This window comes from Staurois parvus, unplaced genomic scaffold, assembly GCF_062004578.1.
Source record: "Staurois parvus isolate SC_StPar_1 unplaced genomic scaffold, SC_StPar_1.0 ptg000205l, whole genome shotgun sequence".
In the NCBI taxonomy this organism is placed as follows: Eukaryota; Metazoa; Chordata; class Amphibia; order Anura; family Ranidae; genus Staurois; species Staurois parvus.
In genome coordinates this window covers 4,646,421-4,671,597 of record NW_028318001.1, presented here as the reverse complement: position 1 = coordinate 4,671,597, position 25,177 = coordinate 4,646,421, and the positions used below count along the sequence as shown (strand labels likewise).

At 41.9% G+C, this 25,177-nt stretch overlaps 1 protein-coding gene across 3 annotated transcripts in view; it reads left to right on the top strand.

Moving 5' to 3' along the window:
• Nucleotides 1-25,177, top strand: part of ALKAL1 (ALK and LTK ligand 1) — a 108,997-nt gene that overhangs the window by 73,231 nt on the left and 10,589 nt on the right. For 2 of the 3 annotated variants that reach the window (XM_089678420.1, XM_089678419.1), the window contains exon 3: nt 11,545-11,598. The exons of the other annotated variant lie outside the window; for it this stretch is intronic. In XM_089678420.1, coding sequence (XP_089534546.1) covers nt 11,545-11,598 — 54 coding nt within the window. The remainder of the gene's footprint in view (nt 1-11,544; nt 11,599-25,177) is intronic. 3 annotated transcript variants of the gene reach the window in all.

Genomic DNA, 25,177 nt, shown 5'->3' with positions numbered 1-25,177 from the left:
CTTTCCTCTGTTTTCACCTGGTGATCTGACCAAGTAACCTCCTGTTGAATTAGAGTTTTGATGGTCATACTGTTCCGGTAAGCCTTTGATTTGGGCACTGGTGTGGGAGCACTGTATCTTCACTTGGAGGTGTTTTCTACACTGCTACATGCAGATTTATATGAAAATTATTTCACCCCTAATTCTCTCTAGAGCTCTTTTGTTTGCATGGACATTTTATTATACTGTAGATACACATACTGGACTAATATTAGTTTGATTTGTTTTTGTTTTATGAGAGCTGTACTTTAGTTTTTTTTTAAATTATCATTTTTGTATCAAATGGTATTCTAGCTGCTGGTTTAACAATTGTACCTATTAGGGCAATCGGTAATGTTAAAGAGTTCATTATATTCGCTTTGTCAAGTGAATATCCTTACTCAGAAAAGACTTATAGCACTATGTACTTTTGTTTTATTTGTAGTATTCCTTGTACAGTATGCCTTTTTGTGAATTTAGCCCAAGTCTTCTTGTCATGTCTGCTGATAAAACGGGTAAAATCTAAGTTATGCTAAAGAGTGCCTAAAAGGGCAGAATCTTTTTCTAGGTTGTGTGTGAGCTGAAATGTGTGACAGGCAATCTTGTTCTTGTGCAAGATTTAAGGCTGGTTCACACCAGATGCCGTTCAGTGCTTTTTTTCTGCTTATAAAATGCATGCACTGTGTTTTCCATGTATTCCAATGGCCCTACTTCACACTAGTGCAGTCAGTTCCAATGCGTTCTGGTGCAGAAAAAAAAGAAATTGCTGCTTTTTTTCTACACAGAACTGTACTGAAACACAGAAAAATGCACCCGGAATGCGTCTGCAGTACGTGTTTGTGGTGTGAAATGGCTCCGGGTGAATTCTGGAGATAAATCCCTATTTGTTTGTATACTTTCAACTCTCACCTTAAGGCAAAATTTTATAAAACTCATAATGTGCTTCATCTGATAGTCATAACTTGCATTATTTTTGATTAGTAAACTGAATACTCTTTGATATCTGTCCCCACATGTAGCCCATGCCCTGCTATGCCCGTGCTTGGCAACAGTCCTTTTTTCAAACTGAATCCAAACCGAGAATGTAAACTGACAATCCAAATAATCCTCAAGGTTTACTTTATTAAAGGGTCAAGTCACCCATAAAACAGATAGCGCTTATGCATTCAGCCCCAGGGCTAAACGCAAAAAGTTATATCTGTTTTATGGGTGACCTGACTTTAATAAAGTATATTATGGTGGATTATTTCAAATGTCTGCTTGCTTACATTCGTGCTATAAATCATGTGAAACTGATCTACATATACATTTGCAATACAGTTCACATTTCAGCTACTGAAGATTTTAATCATGACCCAATGCCAGAGAATTCTTCCCTTCAATCACTTGAGCACAAAGTTTTTCTCACATTATTTTAAGAGTAGCACATTGTTGTCCAGCCATTGGTTGGCAGGGCGCTTCTATTGCTAGTGTTAAAATGTCCATGTACCTCCTGTGCCACTTAGAGTTATCACATGTACCACCCACTCACACAGTTATATCATTACTTTAGCTGTGCTGCAACCTGCATTGTATCCTATTTCTTTGTAAATGACTGCAATACATCCCCCTCATCCCCATGCTAAGTTGGCCAATGATCTGCACTTATATAAAGACTGTCTAATCACAACATTGTTCTCTCCAAAGCGGCCAATGGAATTCATAGCTTCAAACATTATTAATAAAAGAGGATACAGCTGGCCATAGATGGGTAGAATTTCGAACAAAAATTATTTAGGAAAAGAATGTTCTAAGTCCATTCATTTTTCTAAACATTAGTGGATCAACTTGATATTTGTTTTCAAAGGAGCAGGATGGAAATTTTTTCTCAAATGAAGACATTTCTAACAATGTATGTGGTTTTCAATCAGTAAAGTTTATTCATTCCAAAATCAAATGAATCCAAAAATCTTTCAAACAACGTTCAAATGTTCTGAGAATGTTTTGAGAATTTTCCTACAAATTTCCCTAAAACTTTTCCTAACAATTTTCATTCATTCATTATCTCTATATGACCATCTTCACACTTTGATCTTTCAATGCCTATTGTTTTCAGATTTTTTTGGAATCAGAGTACTCTCCTGCAAACCGTAAGAATGGTGAAATGGCTTTTGAAAAGTTGATATGCAACTTTTATTGAAATGCTGTAAATGTCAATTGTGTTTAGAACATTGCAAAATGTGTGAATATATTGCAAGATTGTTTTGTCTGTTAATAGTCCGGATAGATGTTTGTGCAAAAGAGATATTGGAAAGTGTACCAGTGACTAAATTAACACAATTACCAGAAGTAGGTACTTTTTGAAACTGAATGCTTCTTATCAGTACAATTTTTATTTTATTAGAACTCTCACATATACCAACCTACTGTCCAAAAAGAAGAATGAATTGGTGTAAACCTAAGGCCAAAAGGAATTGCATTGTTTTAGCTTGGAGTACTGGTTTTCAAATAGGATTTCTAAATAGCTGTCACATGAAAGTAATCAGCATTATTATGAATATTGTTATTGAGAGATTATAGGAAAAAATGTTGGCTTACTATATAAGTTCAAATTGACTACACTAAACTATTCTGGGATTGACTTTCCCCTGCACCTATTATACAACACTTGGGGAGGGAAAGGGAGTGTTGGTTTTCTAAAAGCACATAGGCTGCTCACTTTTAATGGGAATTTTCATTTAGCCTAGTGAATGAAGCAAAACTCATAAAGATTCCCATCTCAGGTGGCTACTCAAAACTTTGGATTTACCCTTAGCTTTATTTTCTGTGATATTGGTGTGCAGTACAATTAGAGAGCACGTTTTCCCTCTAAAGTTGATCATTTGTCAGCATCCTAGGACCTCAGTATATATCAGCAGGCTCATACTTGAATTACTCACTGGTAGCAGTGTTCTCTGGTTTTCAATTAAACAAATGTAACTCTTCTAAAAGCCCTAGTGGAAAAATTGAATGACTACAGTCTTTTTCTAATGGAAATGACCAGAGCTCACCATGGAAGGGTGAGCTCATGGAAATGACCAGAGCTCTGTGGAAGAGGCTACGGACCCTGAAAGGCTTTAGCCTTTCAACTGTGTCATACATGGTCAGACGCCATCGACTCTAGGCTGGTTGGTTTCTGAAATGCTTGTTTCCTACTATGTTCGTGAGTTTAATTCATTTTTGGATCCAATAAACATTTTTTGCAGTGTTGAAGATTACCTGATTTGAGGAGGGCTGCATTGGGCAAAGCATTAGAGTGAGGGGAAGGGCAAGAAGCTGCAAAAATTAGGCAAATGAAACATTAATTTTGCAGTATACAGCTTCAATTGCATTAGTAAATCAACCCCATACGTCTGAAGATGTTTGTCTGCATATTTATATATTCACATACTGTATACAACTGTGCTCAAAAGTTGGTATACCCTGGCAGAAAACTGTCTTTTATTTAGGACAGTGATCATATGAAGTAATTTATTATCAGATTGTTGTTTGGCTCCTTTTTAAATCATAATGATAACAGGAATCACCCAAATAACCCTGATCAAAAGTTTACATACCCTGGAATGTTTTGCCTTGGTACAGACACACAAGGTGGCACACACAGGTTAAACTGGCAAGTAAAGTTTAATTTCTCATGTCTATGACTGTTTAGACTGCAATTAGTGTCTGTGTATAAATAGTCAGTGAGTTTGTTAGCTGTCATGTGGATGTATGGGGAGCAGAAAAATACTGTCAAAAGACCTGTGTAACAAGTTAATGGAACTTTATAAAGATGGAAAAGGATATATAAAAAAGCCTTGAATATGCCAGTCAGTACAGTACTGTTCAATCACTTATTAACCTCCTTGGCGGTATGATTCTTTCCGATTTTTTGTGCTGAAAGCGGTACCATTTTTTTGCATGGAAATATGTAGTTTTTTTATTGTAGGCTGTAATTTTTAGGAATAACTCACTGAAATCTGTACGAACAAGAGTCTAGTAAACATTCCGGATATGATAAAACTTGAAACACGAAATCATAAATTATAATTTAATAAATAATCATAAAAAATAATAATATAATAATAATAAATTTAATTCAATAATATAATCAAACCAAAAACACTGAAATTTGAAATACAGAGGCAAATTCGCACATCGCTGAGCAAAGTCGCAAAATCGTTTTCAGTGTCTGATGATAAATTTCCCCACGAATCATTATCACTCAATTCTGCAAGTGGTTCTGATTTATTATCGCTGTTCTAAAACCGCTTTTGACGTAAAGGGATGCTTTTTGGACGCCATGGACTTTTCTATGTTTCCAGGCAGAAAGAACATTCAAAATGCAGGCAGGGCACAGGACAAAGCAGTAGGGCCAAAATATATGTGAAATGCATTGAAACAGCAATGACAGCAAAAATGAAGTTTTTTAAAAATTTCAAATTTCCCGCCGTACGTCCCGATGTCACAGGGACCGGAACACGGAAGCCGGATGCCGGCATCGGCCGGAGGAGATGGCCGGGGACACTGCAGGGGACACATCGCGGGAGCGAAGGACAAGGTAAGTGCTGCAGGGACCCCCTGAGCAATGCCGCATGGTAAGCCCGAGTGTAGCTCGGGGTTACCGCTCTTGGTACTCAAATTTTACTCCGAGGTACACTCGGGAAAACCGCTAAGGAGGTTAAGAAGTGGAAAGTTCAGGAATCTCTTGACACCAAGCCAATGTCAGGTAGACCACGAAAGATTGCAGTCACAACTACCAGAAACATTGTTCAGGATAAAAAGAAAAATCCACAGGTAGCCTGAGAAATACAGGCTGCTTTGGAAAAAGATGGTGTGTTTTTTTTTTAAGGAGCGCAGTACGACAATACTTGAAGAAAAATGAGCTGCATGGTGAAGATGCCAGAAAGAAGCCTTTACTGCACCAATGCCACAATAAAGTCCAGTTATAAAATGCCTGACAGCACCTTGACAAGCCTCACTGGATTTTACCTGTGATTTTTTTTTTAGGGCCAATTTGATCAGGAGTCAGTTAACCTACCAGTATGTCACTGGAGTGTGGGTGGAAACCCACGGTAGAGACAAGAACATATAAACTCCATGCAGGTAGTGCCATGGTCAGGATTCAAACTGATGACCCTAGCACTGTTAGGCTGTTAGGCAGAAATGCTAACCACTTATCCACTGTGCTACCTCATTCAATGACTATATGATTTGTGTAGCAATTGTATATGATATATACTTTATATATATTTTATTTGCTATTTTCTTCCACAACAGTGGAGTTATCCTTTAATGTATTTAGTTATAGCAACTGGGAGTGATGGAATATAAAGTCTGCTTCCAGCAGAGAATCCTCTTTATGCAGCTAAAGATGTTGTCTATCAGCCCTAATATGTTATCTGCTCCACTATTATATATTTAATATATTTATCAATGATATAGGGTCTGGGATTAAAAATACAGTTTCAGTCTTTGCAGATGACACCAAGCATTGCAGTAGAATAATATCCTTCAATTTACAAGCCGACCTCAATGCACTGTTTTAATTTGGCAACTATGTGGCAAATGAGGTTTAATGTTGGGGGCTACGAATATATGCTTGCATCATACATAATGGGGGGGTACAACTGGGGGAATCAATGGTGGAGAAGGATCTGGGAGCTCTGGTAGATCACAAGCTTAATAATGGCATGCAATGCCAAGCTGCGGTTTCTAAAGCGAGCAAAATCCTCTCTTGTATTAAAAGAGGTATAGACTCCAGAGAGAGAGATATCATATTACCCCGGTACAAATCATTAGTAAGGCCTCATCTGGAATATGCAGTTCAGTTTTGGTCACCAATTCACAAAAAGAACATTGGGGAACTGGAGAAAGTGCAGAGAAGGGCAACCAAACTGATAAGAGGCATGGAGGAGCTCAGCTATGAGGAAAGATTAGAGGAACTGAATGTATTCTCTCTGGAGAAGAGGAAATTAAGGGGGGATATGATCAATGTGTATAAATACATCAGTGGTTCATATATTCACCCTGAGGTCATCACATAGCACAAGGGGAAACTCTTTATGTCTGGAGGAAAAGATATTTAATCTCCAAATACGGAAAGGTTTCTTCACAGTAAGAGCTGTGAAAATGTGGAATAGACTCCCTCAAGAGTTGGTTCTGGACAACTCAGTGGATTTATTTAAAAAAGGCCTGGATTCTTTCCTAGATACACATAATATAACTGGATATTAACATGTATATCTAAAGTTGATCCAGGGAATATCCAATTGCCTCTCTGGGAATCAGGAAGGAATTTATTCCCCTGCAGAAGCAAATTGGATCATGCTTTGCTTGTTTTTTTTGCCTTCCTCTGGATCAACTGTGTGTATAGGATTATAACATTTTTGTTTTTTTTATGGTTGAACTGGATGGACTTTTGTCTTTTTTCAGCCAGACTTAATATGTAACTATGTAACTATTAATTGAAATTTCCTGCTATATAATTCATCAGCTCCACTGCTCTCTCACTGCAGGCTTACACAGTAGAATCCAAGACAATTCCTGGCATTGTTTGGATTCTATGTATTTGATTATTCACCCCACAGTTTAACACCCACAGACTTCTGATGTTCTGGTCATCCTAGTTTAGTACACTAGGTTAACAAGTGCAGCAACACAGTTTGGCCGACTGAATGTTTGATGCATCGTTAGGCTATGACTGCTATTGAGCTCTGTTAGTTTTCTGAAAGGGGAATGTTTCAGACTTTTGCACAATTCTGCCCTAACAGTTGGCTGTTAGATGCTATTCTGCATCTGGTGCCCATCTGAACATTGCCTTAGGCTGAAACGAACTTAGATGGGTGCTGCATTATTGTACAGACTAGTAATTATTTTCCAAAAGACTACATAATAAACACACAGCATTTTACTATTTACTAAAGTTCCTAGTTGAGATAAAAATAGATCCTCCTTTGCTGTCTGAGCTTGATTTCAGGATTAAAAGTAGGTCAGATCAGGATTAACATGATGAAATGAAAAAAAAAAAATAAAACCTTTGTGTGAAGCAGGACAGTACATGACAAGTAATATTGTTTCTGTCTTCTAGTTCTTCTTTTGGGCTTATTATACTTGTTTCATTGGATATAGCGCAGCATGGTGGTTAAATGGCCAGTGCAGTTGTCGGTCAGAAGCAAGGTTTCTGTATTCAATTTCAGGTTTTCTATGTGCATGGAGTTTGAATGTTCTTTTTTGCTTATGTCTTTTCCCACAAGCCAAAAAGATAATAATAAAACACAAATAAATACATAAAGATATATGCATTGTGCGCTACTAAAAACTGCCCTATTGTTTAATCTGTCCAGTGCAGTACTAAGTTATGGTAAAATCTGTGTGATGTAGTATATTGGTGGTATAAGATTTTAGCATTTTTATAATAGCTCCTTTTGGGGAATGAAAACAATTTTACATATCTGTGATAGTCATTAGCTCCAGGTAAAATCCAAAGGGGTAGATTTACTAAAACTGGTGCACTCAGAATCTTATGTGGCTGTGCATGGTTGCCAATCGGCTTCTAACTTCAGCTTTCTCAGTTAGGCTTTGGCAATAAAACCGGGAATCTGGTTGGTTTAACCCTTCAAAGGATGTAAAATTCTTTATTTTTCTTGTGTAGCTCATAGCACATAATGTAATAAAGTACCTTTTTGGCACAAAAAGCCATTTATTTCTAGGCAACATTATGATATTGTATAAAACTGGTTGAGTCTTTCATGCTTTTTATTTAATGTATCTTAATTGTATGTTATATAAATTGATTCAGAGAAGTAGAGTTTTTCCATGTGTTGTAGAGAATGGGACATTTGTAAGATGATGGCTTTCCAATAGTGCTGCAAATTTTATTATTCATTTGAATTCTGTCCTTGCACGGGCAGAAATATTGGCTCAGTGTCAACCTATAAGGTCCAGCATATACTGTCGTATCTCCTGCCTGAGTAGAGTTCCTCCTTACCATATGGAAGAAAAATATATTTGAAATATATTTTAAACTTATTCTTCCCAAATATATTGCCATATATTTGAATAGCTACAATTTTGGCCATATTCAATATATTTCAAAATATATTTCAATAAATAAATATATATACAGTAAATAGCAGAACAGTTCCGAATGCATAGTATCTAATAGAGCAGGTATTCAAAATTCAGTCTACTGTAGCCAGACTGGGGTTGATCTACTAAAACTGGAGAGTGCAAAATCTGGTTCCACTGTGCATGAATAGCCAATCCGCTTCTAACGTCAGCTTGTTCAAATAAAGTGATACTAAATCTAAAAACGTTTTTTACCTTAATGCATTGCTTGCATTAAGGTAAAAAATGTTTTTATGTTCCATATGCTCCCCCTTCCCTGTGTGATGGGGAAAAAACGTGAGAAAAGATCAGCTCTGTGCATGGCTGCATCTCTTTTCCCCTCCCTTCCTCTTCAGGGACTCAAACAGCAGCAGGAGCCATTGGCTCTTGCTGCTGTCAATAAAGTGCAGTGAAGAGGAAGTGGGGGGAGGGCTAAGTCCCGCAGTGTGTGTCTGCAGAGCGCTGCTCCGTAGACACACGGGTCAGGAATCCTTGCTATGGAGACACACAAAGAAGAGGATGAGCCAGGATTGCCGGCGGGGGACCCGAGAAGAGGGAGATTGGGGCCTCTCTGTGCAATACCACTGCACAGAGCAGGTGAGTATTACATATTTGTTATTTTAATTAATTTTTTATTTTGCTTTTAGTAACACTATAAGCTTTGACAAAAAACCTTGAAGTTGATTGGCTTCTTCACAGAGATGCACCGGATTTTGCACTCTCCAAATTTAGTAAATCAACCACACTGTTTAAAAGATAATTTTTGATGCTCTTTGCACATCAAATGCACTATTTTTCACAAAGCCAGATTACATCAGGCTTCTTTATTTTGCACTTTTATGCCAAGTTGTCATTTAGCCTGCATGACCTTTTTTTTTTTTTAAATCTGAAGGGTATTATCCCTATTTCTTTCATGCATATGACCACTTGTCATGTGGCCAATCTACTTGTAAAAGCTTTATGTCTTTCATATTATAATATGCTTTGCATTTTAACCACCTCCCGCCCACCATATAGTCCAATGATGGGCGCAAGGTGGTTCTCTCGTTCTGGGAGGACATCATATGACATCCTCCCATTCTCACCGCGAATGCACGGCTCGGAGCGTGTAGCACGGCGATCGGTGGTGCGCTGTGTCCCTCGGACACAGTGGATCACCGATCTACAGAAAGAGCCGAAGATGTCGGCTCCGTCATGTGATCAACTGTGTCCAATCACAGCTGATCACATGTAAACAGGGAAATGCCGGTTATCGGCATGTCTCTCCTCTCGAGCTGTCACGCTGACAGCTCGAGAGGAGAGCTGGCAATTGGCATTCCGGGAAGGGGACATGTACACTGATCATCAGGGCACTATCAATGCCAGTCAGTGCCGCCTATCAGTGCCACCTATCAATGCCAGTCAGTGCCGCCTATCAGTGTGCATCAGTGCCGCCTATCAGTGCCAGTCAGTGCCACTTAACAGTGCCAGTCAGTGCCGCCTATTAGTGCCAGTCAGTACCGCCTATCAGTGCCATATATCAGTGCTGCCTTTCGGTGCCCATCAGTGATGCCTGTCAATGCCCACCAGTTCCTCATCAGTGCCCATCAGTTCAGCCTATCAGTGCCCATCACTGCAGCCTCATTAGCGCACATCAGTGAAGGAGAAAAATCACTTATTTACACAATTTATAAAATACAAAAAAACAAAAACTAAGAAAAAACTTTTTTTTTTCAAAATTTTCTGTGGTTTTTGGTTTGTTTAAGAAAAAATAAAAAACCCAGAGGGGATTAAATACCACCAAAATAAAGCTCTATCTGTCACAAAAAATGATAAAAATGTCATATGGGTACAGTGTTGCATGACCGTGCAATTGTCATTGAAAGTGTGACAGCGCTGAGAGCTGGAAATTGGCCTGGGCAGGAAGGGGGTATAAGTGCCCTGTAGGCAAGTGGATAAATGTTTCTTAGTTATAGAATAATATGTGCTGTATATGCCAAACAAGAAGAAAATAAATTATTGTGGCTGCAACAGTTCAAAAATACAAATTAACCAAGCATTGTATGTTACAAGCTGAGTGCTGCCATATTATCAGAGTGCAAAAACAAACTTAGGGTGCATCGACCCAGTGCATTAAAATGGTCTATTTACTAATAGTAACACAAGGCAGAAAACTCACAAACATGATTGTGGGAACAACAAATCTCAGGCCAGAATTGCACAAATAGCTGAAGTTATCAAAACCATGTGAGTGGAAGATGACCATTGTAATGCTATAGTTTTCCTTAATTCTTGTCACTGCCACCTTTTCTGGACAGCCTGCTCTTCATGTGTAAAAAAATATTGAGCTTTTAAAAGATATTTTGAATTACATGCTTTCTTCTGCTGAAAGGCTTTAGAGTCTAAAAGCCTTTAAAATGGTTCTAAAGGTAGAAAGTTTTTTTTTTACCTTAATGCATTCTATGCATTGAGGTAAAAAACCTTCTGGGTGCAGCTCCCCCCGAGACCCAACTCGATCCAGTGATGTGTATGACAGCAGTGGCTCTTCCTGGTCTCTCACTCCTCATTGGCTCCTGCTGCTGTCAATCACAGCCAGTGAGCCAATAACAAGTGAGCAGGGGGGGCAGCGGAGCCGAGCCACAATCAGTGAGTAAATAAAGTGAGCCTGCTTAACTACCCCCTTAGCAAGAGGAGCCAGGACTGGGACCCAAAAAGAAAAAAACATTGCACAGAGCACTTAAGTATAACATGTTTTTATTTCTTTTTAAATTACATCCTTTAGAATCACTTTAAAGTCTAAAGCCTGTGGATACCTTGTCTGTGGGTTCACAGCCTCTTCTACCTGCTGTATACTTCTCCTGCTATATGGGCCCCATCTTGGATTTGGAGCTCCATGCACTGAGATTAAATGACCGCAGAGCACCCTTGAACAGTAATTTGCTAGCCTTGGTGTTCTTGAGTGTGCCAGCAGTGTAGGAAAATATGAACAAAACTGTAATTGTAAAATAAAAAAGGAATACACACAAAAGACATATATTAACTAAATACAGTTATTAGAATACATTTTTCATGATAGTTGCTTACTTCTACCTACAAGTACAAGAAGCATTAAAAGAATAGAGCTGTGAAGTCTGTCACATATTAGTTTATGTTTACTGTAGTGGTTTCTTAGGCTTTTCTATATGACTTCCTAATCACTTCCATATTATGTATAGGCAGACTTTCCAGCAGATCCATGTCTTGTTATTTTGCATTTCATTCACTGTTTTGTTCCCAGAGCTCCTTTTCTCAACATTGTGTTCTAGTTACCATGAAAACACTCATTTTCTTCTTCTTCATGCTGTAACTACAAAAAAATTGTATTGGCTGACAAAACATAGATTGGATTATATAAATGGCACAAAAACCCTACTAACATGAGTTTTTATAAATATTTTTCAGAAATATTTTCCAGAGACCCCACCCTTAAAGACAGATTCATAAATCACTTTACAGGTAAGGACATTTATGACATCTTGAGTTTTATTTTTCAAATTCCAGTAGTGCTCCAAGTGATTTTCTATAGTTCAGAAAAAATGTTAGACTGTAAGCTTAAAGAAAGAGAACTTTCTACCTATAGAGAATCGTGATATGTAGTATGATTATGAGATGAGAGAAGTTTAAATATTTAAAAAATAAATTATGATACTGCAAAGTCAAAAATTAAGCATTTTTTGGAACAGAATATCTGTAACTACAATTATGACTGATGACTGACTACATTTATTATGATTACATTTAAATTATAACGATAGGGAAAATGTTTTTTTTTTGTTTTGGACCAAGTGGAAAGGAATTAGAACCTGTTAGGCTTTTTTATTGCTGCCTATGCCACCGTTAGGGAGATTCACTTTCTCTATTTGTCTTGTTTACCATTATCATTGAAAGTGAAAGTAAAAGAAACTCCAAACTTTGGGTTGTCCCCAGAAAGTAATAGAGGGGAAATCTTCCAATGGGGACCCTATTTCTGGTGATTTGGAGGTTCCAAAAGAACTCCCTTAATTTGCAGAGATTTTTTCACTTCCAGTTTTTGGCTGTTGGACAGGAAGTGAAGGTAAATCTACCCAATGGTAGATTAGGACACAGATGGCAAAAAATAAACTGATGGAGATTACAACCCTTCCTTACTGTATTCAAAATGAAAAAAAAAGTTTTGCCTATAGTTCTAGTTTAATTTACCACCAACTTGTTAATTTATGGAAAATATAACTGATAATTCTGTAACTGGTTTCAATAAGGAAATGCAGAGTAATGGTATTGTGGAAGGTGCAATAACTGTAACAACCAGTTTGAAGCCATCTTCCAACATCACTGCAACAAACTTACTGTGAATTGATAAAAAGGACGCACTATAGTTTACAGTTTGTACTTTATCAGATTAATAACTGATGGGTAATTCTTCAAGAATGACAGATGTTGATGGATCTAAAACTTGCTATGATCCTATGTAAGTAATACAGTGCTGTGCATACATAAATTAGTGAAGCGCTAAAAATAACTAAATAAATTCATATTACAGTGCCATTTATAACTACATAATAGTGCTCCGTGATAGATGACTCATAAACATAAGTGTATCCTTATGGTGATATACATACACAAACTTAAAGTGAATAGTGATAACAACTATTCCATGTGTATAAATAATATTCAATCTAAATAATCATTTATACAATTATTCAATAAATTAACATACAGCTGTGAATCACAAATATAAAAAAAACATCCGTGAGTAATCAATATATAAGCAAGTTCATGCAAGTGAAAACTGTGTGAAAAGGTGATCTTCACTTCTAGTGCATAAATCCTCAAATGGCAGCAGTGCCTGCTCACCTCCACACACTGACCCACACAGGACCAAAAGGCTATTAATCTCCTCTATACCAGATCCTCATAAGTATGCTGTTTATCCAGGGACCACACGGTAAATGGAGACTCCTCCCCCAGCATTCCTATTCCACTCCACCTCCACTCAATAGTATATAGATAAGACACAAAAAGATCCTTCCATAGTGCAACAATATTTAATGTAGAAACGAATACAAAACAAGAATTTCACTCACATGTATTCCCCTAGTACATCAGCCTGTCACCTCATCCCATGGGTGTAATGCATGAAGCCTGGAGAAACCAATATGGCCGCTGCGTCCGGACATCCGTCACCTCGTGACCGGAAATGACGTACCTCGTGACCGGAAATGGCATACCAACGCGTTGCTTCACGTGCGTCGTGACTTCAACTCCCATTTAAATACAGTGCTGTGATCATCCTGGAATTCTGCTTGGGCTGTAACCCCCTGTGTTCATTCACCACTCCATCTCAATCTGAATGATACTAGCCCAGGTTGGGGCAGTGAACACAATACAGCCTCTTAGCCTTTTAGCTTACTCAGCCTCCAAAGCTTTTCAGGGATTCCAGGGTAGAGATAGGTGGCTAGTTTCCTGGCGGTTATAAGGCTTGCAGTAGAGACCAATCATCAAAATAAAAAAGAGCAGAAAAGGCATTACTATTAGTAGATTTAAATTTATTAGAAAGGTCTTGAATCCTAGATTCTACGTAGCTCCAACCTTGTGGGTGGTTGTGTATTCTTAAACTTCTGTTGTGTAACTTCATCTTCCTGTGTTTTATGTACTTCAAAAGGCAGGACATTTTGTATGAGAGAGATGTCCTTTTTAGTAAGGAAGTGCAAAGCAGAGTAACATTTTGAAATATGCCCGAAGCAGCCAACCAATCTCATTTCACCTGCTCCTGATCTCATTATGCTACTTCATGGCTAATGTGTACTGACTTTGCACATCATTGTTGTTCTGTGTATACATAGACAGCCAGGCAACCAGTATTTTCAAAAAGAGGTCAACAATAGCAACCAACATATATTTCTCCTGACATTTTTTTTTTTACGGACTTAATAATCTGTTCTTCAGCATCAAATATCACTAATGCATAATAGTTTATAGTAGTTTGTCAGAACTCACCTTATTGTCTTGACAAGAACACTGTATGTTACACAAACTGCAGGAATAAATTATCCCAAAAAGTACAAATATCATATATTACAAAAAAATTTACAAGCTTCACTACTTCTATATAACGTTTCCATTAGTAGTTAAAAATCACTTTGTACCCTAGCCTTCTTATATATAGTGCAGCTTTCCCACTGCCCTATAGCAGATATACTGCTACAAGGTGGCACAGGTACGCAAAATCACGTATATATATGTGATTTTGCATTTCCGGGTAGGGGGCACATGCGCCCCCTACCCGTGCCGCTATTCGCGGCCTCGACTGTCAATCACCAGATCCCGGCCGGTGATTACTCTCCAGCACCCGGTTATTGAGGAGCATTACCAACAGGGAGAGAGAACTGTATGTAAACAATCCAGTTCTCTCCCCTGTCAGCTCCTGCATACTGCTTTGCATGCAAATCAGTGTGCTTACAGTTGAAAACACTAACACAGCACACAGCACACAGTTAACCCTTTGATCGCCCCATATGTTAACCCCTTCCTGCCCAGTGCCATTAGTACAGTGTCAGTGCTATTTATTAATGCTGATCACTGTATAGGTGTCACTGGGGATGTCAGTGACATTGTCAGTTCCCCCCAGTGTCAGAATGCCCACCGCAGTCCCGCAGTCTAGCTATAAGTCGCTGATCACCGCCATTACTAGTAAAAATGTAAAAAATTAGAAAAAAATCCCAGAATATATACCGCCATTTGTAAACGCTATAACTTTCACATAAACAAATTCATTTACACATGTTGGGATTTTTTTCTTAGCAAAGACATGTAGCAGAATACATTTTGGCCTAAATTTATGACGACATTTAAATATTTTTTTACTGGACATGTTTAATAGCAAAAAGCCAAAAACATTGTTTTTTTTCTCAAAATTGCCGGTCTTTTTTTTTTTTTTTTTTATAGCGCACAGGCGATCAAATGCCAGTGAAAAAAAGCTCTATTTGTCAGGAATGGACTAGCCAGCAATGGTGGGACTCACCTGCCTTTTGATCTGCAGTACCAGGGCTGGCCAGCGGATGCTCCCAGCAATCAGAGACTCAACTTTGCAGCCAGCTAACACCTGGAACTGATTATGCTGGGGTATTTAAGGGATGGCCAGACTTGCAGACTCTGCCTTGGTGTTGTGTTTCTCTTGGGCCCTGTATCCTGTTCCTGCTCTCTGTTCCTGTCTGATTCTTTGCTACCTGTTCTGATCCCTGGCTTGTCTGACCATCCCTCTGCCTGACCCTCTGTACTACGCTGCCTGCTACCTGTTCTGATCCCTGGCTTGTGACCCCGACCATCCCTCTGCCTGACCCTCTGTACTACGCTGCTAGCTACCTGCTGAACCTGGCCTGTGACCCCGACCAATCTCCGCTTGCTCCCCCTGTACCTACCTGCCCAATTGATATTGACCCGGCCTGCCTGACGACGCTTGCTTGTATGTACTGTTATCTGTGGGTGGTTGGTTTGGTTTGTTTGCACTGTATTATGTTTAGTATTGCACTGCGTTTATGTTTGTATTGTTAGTGTTAATAAATTATATTGTTTATCACATATCTGAAGTCTGCGTTTCCCTGCGTCAGTCACACACCTCTGGTCACACCTGGGAGCCCTGACATTACACCAAGGCCAATCCTGACCAGAAGTGGCTGCACAGGGAAGCCATCTTGGCTTGTTGCTAGGAAGGATGGATCTGGATGAGGTTGTGTATTTATATCTGCTAGTGTTTGATGACAGGGAGTATGCTTATCAAACTCTGAAGGAGTATCCCAGGGATCAACTACTAGAATGTATACGGCTCGCTCATGTTCTAGTAGATCAGGGCACAGAGTTCTCTGAGGTGCAGCCATTGATTGAGGTTTGTGCTGAGTTGGTTTCATCTGGTTCCCCCGAATGCAGGGATGAATTTTTGCCACCATTTAGTGCAGACCAGGTAGAGTCCCTGGTGTGGTTATTAGAGGATGATGTGGGTTACTTTCTGGAGCGTTATTCCACATGTTCACCACAGACACTAAGAGATTGTATAAACGCAGTGCAGTCATTGACCAGACAGGCTTTGTGTAAGCTCAGCTTTGTTCAACCCATACTGCAGACATGGACAGACTTGTTGCACCCAGCCTCAGTCAGCTTACAAAAACCCAGTCCTGCTTCTAACTCTACTCCTGTATTCCCACCAGCTCCTCCAGTTACAGCCCAGTATACTTGGCTATCTACCGCATGTCAGTACCCTGTTCCCACTCGCTGCACCTATCCTGCCTTTAACCCTGTAAAAAAGTCCTCTGTAGCAACTGCTCCCTCTCCTGTTCCATCCTCCAGTTTTTCTCTGTCTCCAGCTGCTCCATTCGTTTGCAGACCTGCGTTTACTTGCAGTGCTCCAGTAGTTAAAACCAGAAAAAAGCGAAAATTCTTTCCAACCAATACCATCCTGCCAGTATCCAAACCGGTGAACCTGCCTTCCGTGACTCAGCCTGAAGCCTCTACTCAGCCTGAAGCCTCTACTCAGCCTGAAGCCTCTACTCAGCCTGATGCCTCTCTTCAGCCTGATGCCTCTCTTCAGCCTGATGCCTCTCTTCAGCCTGAAGCCTCTACTCAGCCTGAAGCCTCTACTCGGCCTGATGCCTGCATTCAGCCTGATGCCGCTACTCAGCATGATGAACTGATCCAGCCCGACGATCCTATTAGGCCAGTTGACTCGATGCCCGCTGTTGATCCAGATGATCCGGTACCTGATCCAGTGCCCGCTGTCGTGCCAATTGACTCAGAGCCCGCTGTCATACCTGGTGACCCGGTGCCCACTGCCTTGCCAGATGACGCTGTGCCCGCTGGCAAGCCAAATGACCTGATGCCTGGTGACCCAGTGCCCGCTGTCATACCTGGTGACCCGATGCCCGCTGTCGAGCCAGACAATCCGATACCTGATGACCCGGTGCCCACTGTCGTGCCTGTTGACTCGGAGCCCACTGTCTTGCCAGACGACTCGGTGCCCGCTGTTCCGCCAGTTGACTCTGTGCCCGCAGTCTTGCCAGACGACTCGGTGCCCGCAGTCTTGCCAGACGACTCGGTGCCCGCAGTCTTGCCAGACGACTCGGTGCCCGCAGTCTTGCCAGACGACTCGGTGCCCGCTGTTCCGCCAGTTGACTCGATGCCCGCAGTCTTGCCAGACGACTCGGTGCCCGCAGTCTTGCCAGACGACTCGGTGCCCGCAGTCTTGCCAGACAACTCGGTGCCCGCAGTTCCGCCAGTTGACTCGATGCCCGCTGTTCCGCCAGTTGACTCGGTGCCCGCAGTCTTGCCAGACGACTCGGTGCCCACTGTCGTGCCTGGTGACTCGGTGCCCGCCGCTTCGTCTGGGGGCCCGAGACCTGTCGCTCCACCTGGGGGTCCGGCGCCCGCCGCTCCGCCTGAGGGCCCGAGACCTGTCGCCCCTCCTGGGGGCCCGATGCCTGTCGCCCCTCCTGGGGGCCCGACGCCTGTCGCCCCGCCTGTGGGCCCGACGCCTGTCGCCCCGCCTGGGGGCCCGACGCCTGTCGCCCCGCCCGGGGGCCCGACGCCTGTCGCCCCGCCCGGGGGCCCGACGCCTGTCACCCCGCCCGGGGGCCCGACGCCTGCTGCTCCGCCCGGGGGCCCGACGCCTGCTGCTCCGCCCGGGGGCCCGGTGCCTGCTGCCCCGCCCGGGGGCCCGGTGCCTGTCGACCCTCCTGGGGGCCCGGTGCCTGTCGCCCCGCCTGTGGGCCCGACGCCTGTCGCCCCGCCGGGGGGCCCGACGCCTGTCGCCCCGCCCGGGGGCCCGACGCCTGTCGCCCCGCCCGGGGGCCCGACGCCTGTCGCCCCGCCCGGGGGCCCGACGCCTGGCGCCCCGCCCGGGGGCCCGACGCCTGCTGCTCCGCCCGGGGGCCCGACGCCTGCTGCTCCGCCCGGGGGCCCGGTGCCTGCTGCCCCGCCCGGGGGCCCGGTGCCTGCTGCCCCGCCCGGGGGCCCGGTGCCTGCTGCTCCGCCCGGTGGCCCGCTGCCTGCTGCTTCGCCTGGTAATCCGATGTGCCTCTGCCCGGAGTCCAGCCCGATGTGCCTCTGCCCGGAGTCCAGCCCGATGTGCCTCTGCCCGGAGTCCAGCCCGATGTGCCTCTGCCCGGAGTCCTGCCCGATGTGCCTCTGCCCGGAGTCCTGCCCGATGTGCCTCTGCCCGGAGTCCTGCCCGATGTGCCTCTGCCCGGAGTCCTGCCCGATGTGCCTCTGCCCGGAGTCCTGCCCGATGTGCCTCTGCCCGGAGTCCAGCCCGATGTGCCTCTGCCCGGAGTCCAGCCCGATGTGCCTCTGCCCGGAGTCCAGCCCGATGTGCCTCTGCCCGGAGTCCAGCCCGATGTGCCTCTGCCCGGTGTGCCTTTGCCCAATGTGCCTCTGCCCGGTGTGCCCCTGCCCGGTGTGCCGCTGCCCGGAGTCCTGCCCGGTGTGCCGCTGCCCGGAGTCCTGCCCGGTGTGCCAGTCTTTGATATCCCGCCAGTTACCAGACCCGGGCGGTGGAACATTTTGCCCAGCTAGGACTGTTTGGAGCGTCCTGAGGCCGCTCCTTGAGGGGGGGGTACTGTCAGGAATGGACTAGCCAGCAATGGTGGGACTCACCTGCCTTTTGATCTGCAGTACCAGGGCTGGCCAGCGGATGCTCCCAGCAATCAGAGACTCAACTTTGCAGCCAGCTAACACCTGGAACTGATTATGCTGGGGTATTTAAGGGATGGCCAGACTTGCAGACTCTGCCTTGGTGTTGTGTTTCTCTTGGGCCCTGTATCCTGTTCCTGCTCTCTGTTCCTGTCTGATTCTCTGCTACCTGTTCTGATCCCTGGCTTGTCTGACCATCCCTCTGCCTGACCCTCTGTACTACGCTGCCTGCTACCTGTTCTGATCCCTGGCTTGTGACCCTGACCATCCCTCTGCCTGACCCTCTGTACTACGCTGCTAGCTACCTGCTGAACCTGGCCTGTGACCCCGACCAATCTCCGCTTGCTCCCCCTGTACCTACCTGCCCAATTGATATTGACCTGGCCTGCCTGACGACGCTTGCTTGTATGTACTGTTATCTGTGGGTGGTTGGTTTGGTTTGTTTGCACTGTATTATGTTTAGTATTGCACTGCGTTTATGTTTGTATTGTTAGTGTTAATAAATTATATTGTTTATCACATATCTGAAGTCTGCGTTTCCCTGCGTCAGTCACACACCTCTGGTCACACCTGGGAGCCCTGACACTATTTGTGTGAAAAAAAGAACATAAATTTTATTTTGGTGCAGCGTTGCATGACTGTGCAATTGTCAGTTAAAGTAACGGAGCACCATAATGCAAAAAATGGCCTGGTTAGAAAGGGGGGGGGGGTAAATCCTCTGGAGGGCAAGGGGTTAGCAGCAAGCAATTTTTTGTGACAGATTCACTTTAACAATGAGATTGATAATGGGTGCAGTCATGCTTTTGCTTTAAAGTAGAACTATAGGCAAAATTTAAAAAAAACATTTTGGATAGAGTAAGGGAAGGTTATAACCCCTGTCAGTTTATTTTTTGCCATCTGTGTCCCATTGGGAAGATTTGCCTTCACGTCCTGTCTCATAGCCACAAAAGGAAGTGAGAGATAATCCGCGCAAATTAGTGAATCCCTTGGGGCCCCCCAGGTCACCAGAACTAGTGTCCCCCATTTCCCCTTCATTACATTCATGGGGAGAAACCAAAATTTGGGTTTCTCTTTACTTCCACTTTCAATGATAATGGTAAACAGGAGAAATAGAGAGGGTGAATCTCCCTAACAAACCGCAATACAAACGTAATAGGTGTTTTAATACCTCTCCACTATATCTAAAACTAAAAGCTTTGCCTTTAGATATACTTTAACATTTACTTGTCTGTTTAAGATAAAGGTGTCAGTAAAGGAATATAGGATGTTCAATTTCCAAAGTGAATATGCACATGGATAGTGAATAAGGTAAAGTATAAGTAAGGTAAAGTTTACGTATCCAATCCAGCTACAGTGTTGTAGACTATCTAATCAAGTGGGAAGGAAATTATAACAAAATAAATAAAAAAGATGATTTTGCAAAATTAAAATCATCAATATTTATTTGTGTATATATGTAATCAGACATCACTTTAATAATTCATTATAATGTTACACTAATTCTCAAAAGCACCCCCCCTCCCCCATCAAGTACTAAGTACCTGAAACCATGCCATCTATTTTTCATCATTGTTTTTTTCAAGTTAAAGTAAACTAAACGCATCAATTTAACTGTTTACCAAAACAGTGGCATTCAAGGCATGCCGTGAATGATAAGCGGTCACATTTGCATGTGTGCTCAATCAAACTGTCAAACCATCAAATTTTTGGTGTTATAACTGATCACATGTGTGGCACCATGGCAACTGCAGATCAATCAGAGAGATGGCAGCTTCTTTGGCTGTAAAAAATAGTAGGGTTTAGTTTCACTTTAAATATATTTCAGTTATAACACAGGAATTTACAGTATTAATGAAGGCAGAGCTAAATAAATGCCATATTAAATCACAGCTGAAGGATATTACCATCCCATGAGCATGTAAACATCTTCTAAGCCTATGAGAACAAAAATTATTTAAATAACAGTTAAGGCAGTTTCTGTACAGATGTGAACATTTCTGTACATGAATGTGAATGTATTTAAGTCTTCTTTCCCCTAATTTTTTTCATTTTTTTCATAAGTGATGGTGTAAAAAGGATCTTGATACTGTCTGCACTATTGATAATCAAATTATCAGAATCAGCTATTGACAAACTGTTGATTCGCCTTATTATCTGTATGTAGGTTGGTACTACAGTATTTGAGGTGAACCACATAACTCCAAAATTTGGGCAACCATTTATTTATTTCAGGTACTTGTATAGCGCCGTCAATTTACGCAGCGCTTTACATATATATTGTATATTCCCATCAGTCCCTAACCCTCAAGGGGCATACAATCTAAGGTCCCTAACTTACATTCATACATACACATACATACTAGGGACAATTTAGACAGTAGCCAATTAACCTAGCAGCATGTCTTTCGAGTGTAGGAGGAAACTGGAGCACCCGGAGGAAACCCACGCAGGCACAGGGAGACCATGCAAAGGAGCTGCCGTGGCTGGGATTCAAACTAATGACCCCAGTACTGCCAGGCGGAAAAGCTAACCATTTAACCATATTTCGTGCTGCCCATGAAATATATTATTTTTGCAGCCCAACTTGCATGTACACTATACGATAAGTCCCCTACTTGCAAATGAGTTCCGTTCTGAGAGATCGTTCATAAATCCAATTTGTTTGTAAGTCCAAAAAAGTAAGGTTTATAATACTTTTCACACAAATAATGCATAAAAAGAAATACTGTAAAGAAAGGATGTTTAATCTTACAATACCTTGAAAGGTACAGTAGTATAGTACAACAGCTGACATACAGGGGCTGGCATGGCGTGACCAGACAAGACCGCTGCTTTTATGTTTGCTTCCAGACATCCTAGGCTTGAAATCAAAAACTACTGTACACTATTATACTATACAGTAAAGTACACAGCAGAACAACCGCTTGTGGCAGAGGGTGCTCGCAGCTGACATGTGAGCTACTTTTGTGATTTGGCATGTGAATGCATGTTTGCATCTTTGAAAGTTCGCAACTTGGAGGTTTTTCATATCTTTGAAAGTTCGCAACTCGAATATTCTTAAGTAAAGGACTTACTGTATTGCCAAAAGTATTGGGGGTGCCTGCCTTTACACGTACATGAACTTTAACGGCATCCCAGTCTTAGTCTGTAGGGTTCAATATTGAGTTGGCAGTCTCCTCTCTAATTTAATCCCAAAGGTGTTCTGTTGGGTTGAGATCAGGACAGTCAAGTTCCTCCACCCCAAACTCGCTCATCCATGTCTTTATGGACCTTGCTTTGTGCGCTGGTGCACAGTCATTTTGGAACAGGAAGGGGCCATCCCCAAACTGTTCCCACAAAGTTGGGAGCATGAAATTGTCCAAAATGTCTTGGTATGCTGACGTCTTAAGATTTCCCTTTACTGGAACTAAGGGGCCAAACCCAACCCCTGAAAAACAACCCCAAACCATAATCCCACCTCCACCAAACTATACACTTGGCACAATGCTGTCAGGCAAGAACCAGTCTCCTGGCAACCGCCAAAGCCAGACACGTCCATCAGATTGCCAGACAGAGAAGCGTGATTCGCCAATTCAAAGAACACGTCTCCACTGCTCTCGAGTCTAGTGGCTGTGTGCTTTACACCATCTAACGCTTTGCATTGCACTTGCTGATGTAAGGCTTAGATGCATCTGCTCGGTCATGGAAACCTATTCCATGAAGCTCTCTATGCACTGTTGTTGTGCTACTCTGAAGGCCACACGAAGTTTGGAGGTCTTTAGCTATTGACTCTTCAGATAGTTGACAACCTCTGCGCTCTTCAGCATGACCCTACCCTATCATTTTACATGGCCTACCACTTTGTGGCTGAGTTGCTGTTGTTTCCAGATGTTTCCACTTTGCTATAATACCACTAACAGTTGACCGTGGAATATTTAGCAGCAAGGAAATTTCATGGATGGACTTATTGCACAAGTGGCAACCTATTACAGTACCACGCTTGAATTCACAGAGCTCCTGAGAGCGACCCATTCTTTTACAAATGTTTGTAGAAGCAGTCTGTATGCCTAGGTGCTTGATTTTATACACCTGTGGCCATGGAGGTGATTGAAACACCTGAATACAATGATTTGGAGGGGTGTCCCAATACATTTGGCAATATAGTGTATATATTAAAGTGGAAGTTTAGGTATAGTAATTTTTACATAGTTCAATTGGTCCAGCTTGGACTAATGTAAGTTTGAATGTGCCATACTTGGCTGATCCCAGTGGAAGCTGGAAATCACTGTAGTAGCTTCCACAACCAATGTGATACTGCAAAACAACTAAACAACTCCTATATTAATGTCTGTGAATGTATAATTTTCTTTCATCAATAAAAAGAGTTTGGAATCTACCTGAATGTCAGGTTTGGGGTTTATTCTCTAAGGGTTTCTGAATCTGACCTTAGCATTGATTGGTGCTGTAAATTTGGGGTACACATTTGTGTCAACAGCTCTCAGAAGAAGAAGAATCAAGGGGATATTTACTAAAACTAGATCACTCGGAAGCTGGTGCAGCTGTGCATGATAGCCAATCAGCTTCTAACTTCAGCTTATTCAATTAAGCTTTGACAATAAAACCTGAAAGCCAGTTGGTTTCTATGCAGAGCTGCACCAGAGTTTGCGCACTCCAGTTTGAGTAAATCTACCCCTCAGTGTCTGTTGTACAGACAGGATGTAATGCCCTGTTCAGTGTACAGGGAAATCAGAAATTAGGGCACATTTCAACCACAGGTGGGTAAGTTATCCTGAAATGTGCATGTATATCCCAGTGCTTTCTTGGACTTTTTGGTTTAGGAGCATGGAATGGTTTGCCATTTTGAATCAAATGTAGACAGATGCTCCCAAAATTATCAATGTGTATGTTCTGTGTAATGGAGGGTATTATGTCATACCAGAGTGGTTAGACTGTCCCTGCAGATACCTGACTTAGCATTTCTGCTTTCAAACTCCTATAAAGTGACTAGATGGATAGCTGACCCTGCATATTGTGAAAAACAGGCACTAAATTGTAAGTGAATTTCATAGAGAGACATTCCTTTTGGTCCCTATCCTAACTGGGGACATTTTCAAGAGTATGCTTCTAGTGTGGGGCTCCACTGTTTCTCCTCTAAGAGATGTTTCAACAACTTCTGCACCTTAATGTTTTTAGAATTGGGATTCTGGACTTGCAATTACTTTTATAAACCAATAGGGTCTTGGAGAGCAGAATAAATATTTACTCCCATGCTACCAGCAGTTCTAGTCAGACTATATCTTTTATATCTGTTTATAAAAGCTGCTGTTGCCTTTTTTGCAGGTGTCCACAGTATCCTTCACTGTGCATAACAGTAAAAGATGAATCAAAGAAAAAATCAAAATTGTAGAATGTTGCAGAAATAGTTCATCTGGTATATACTAGTATAATGTACTACAGTAATACCATCATTTATATAGGAAAAAGAGCATAATTTTGTGGTGTAATAACATACTACCAGTTAAACATCTGTTTTTTTGCGCTGGTCCATGTTTATTCATGAAATATTTGGAATATCTGCAATTTTTCCTCCACTGAAATTTCATAACATGTGGTATATAATGGTCTTTTATATTGTAGATTTATCTTTAAATGGAAACCTAGTTTTCATTGAGATATATTTTGTATTGTGTTTTTATCTCTGTGGATTTGTCCTTTATACTAGAACCGTGTGTTAAGGTTATATAATGACTGCTGAAAATTAAAATATCTGCATGGTCTGGTCAACCTCTAGATGAAAAGTTTTGTATTTGAAGTACACAGTGTAGCAAGTTTAGGTCTAGCATAAAATATGGAGATATGTATGATGCATAACTCCAATTCACTTCCAGACTACTGACCTGGAATGTTTTGAGTCCCTTAAGGAGCATCCATGAATTTGTATAAATGGGGCTATGTAGACTGCAATTTTCTCTCTTTCCTTTCAACATTTTCAATTGATGGGGTAATATTAAAGTAGAAATGTGTTTTCACTTCAAAATCATAGGTGTTTCTTTTTTGTTCCTATAAAGAATGTATTAGAGGTACACTACAGAAGAACGTTGGTGCTTTAGAGGTGTCGTTCAGACAAAATGCATCTATATATTTTTTAATATATTAATTACAATCCAACAATAAAATATACTTTAGAAGTACCCCCATAATAATATACAATACACAGATAAAATATACTCCCACCCAGGGGTGGACTGACAACTCATGGGGCCCCCGGGCAATAGGGGATCATGGGGCCCCTGTATCCTTGCCCAAATGCAAAAAAAGTACCAGGGGCATCTCATGGGGTCCCCTACTGACCCTGGGCCCTCGAGCAGTGCCCGAGTTTCCAAATGGTCAGTCCGCCCCT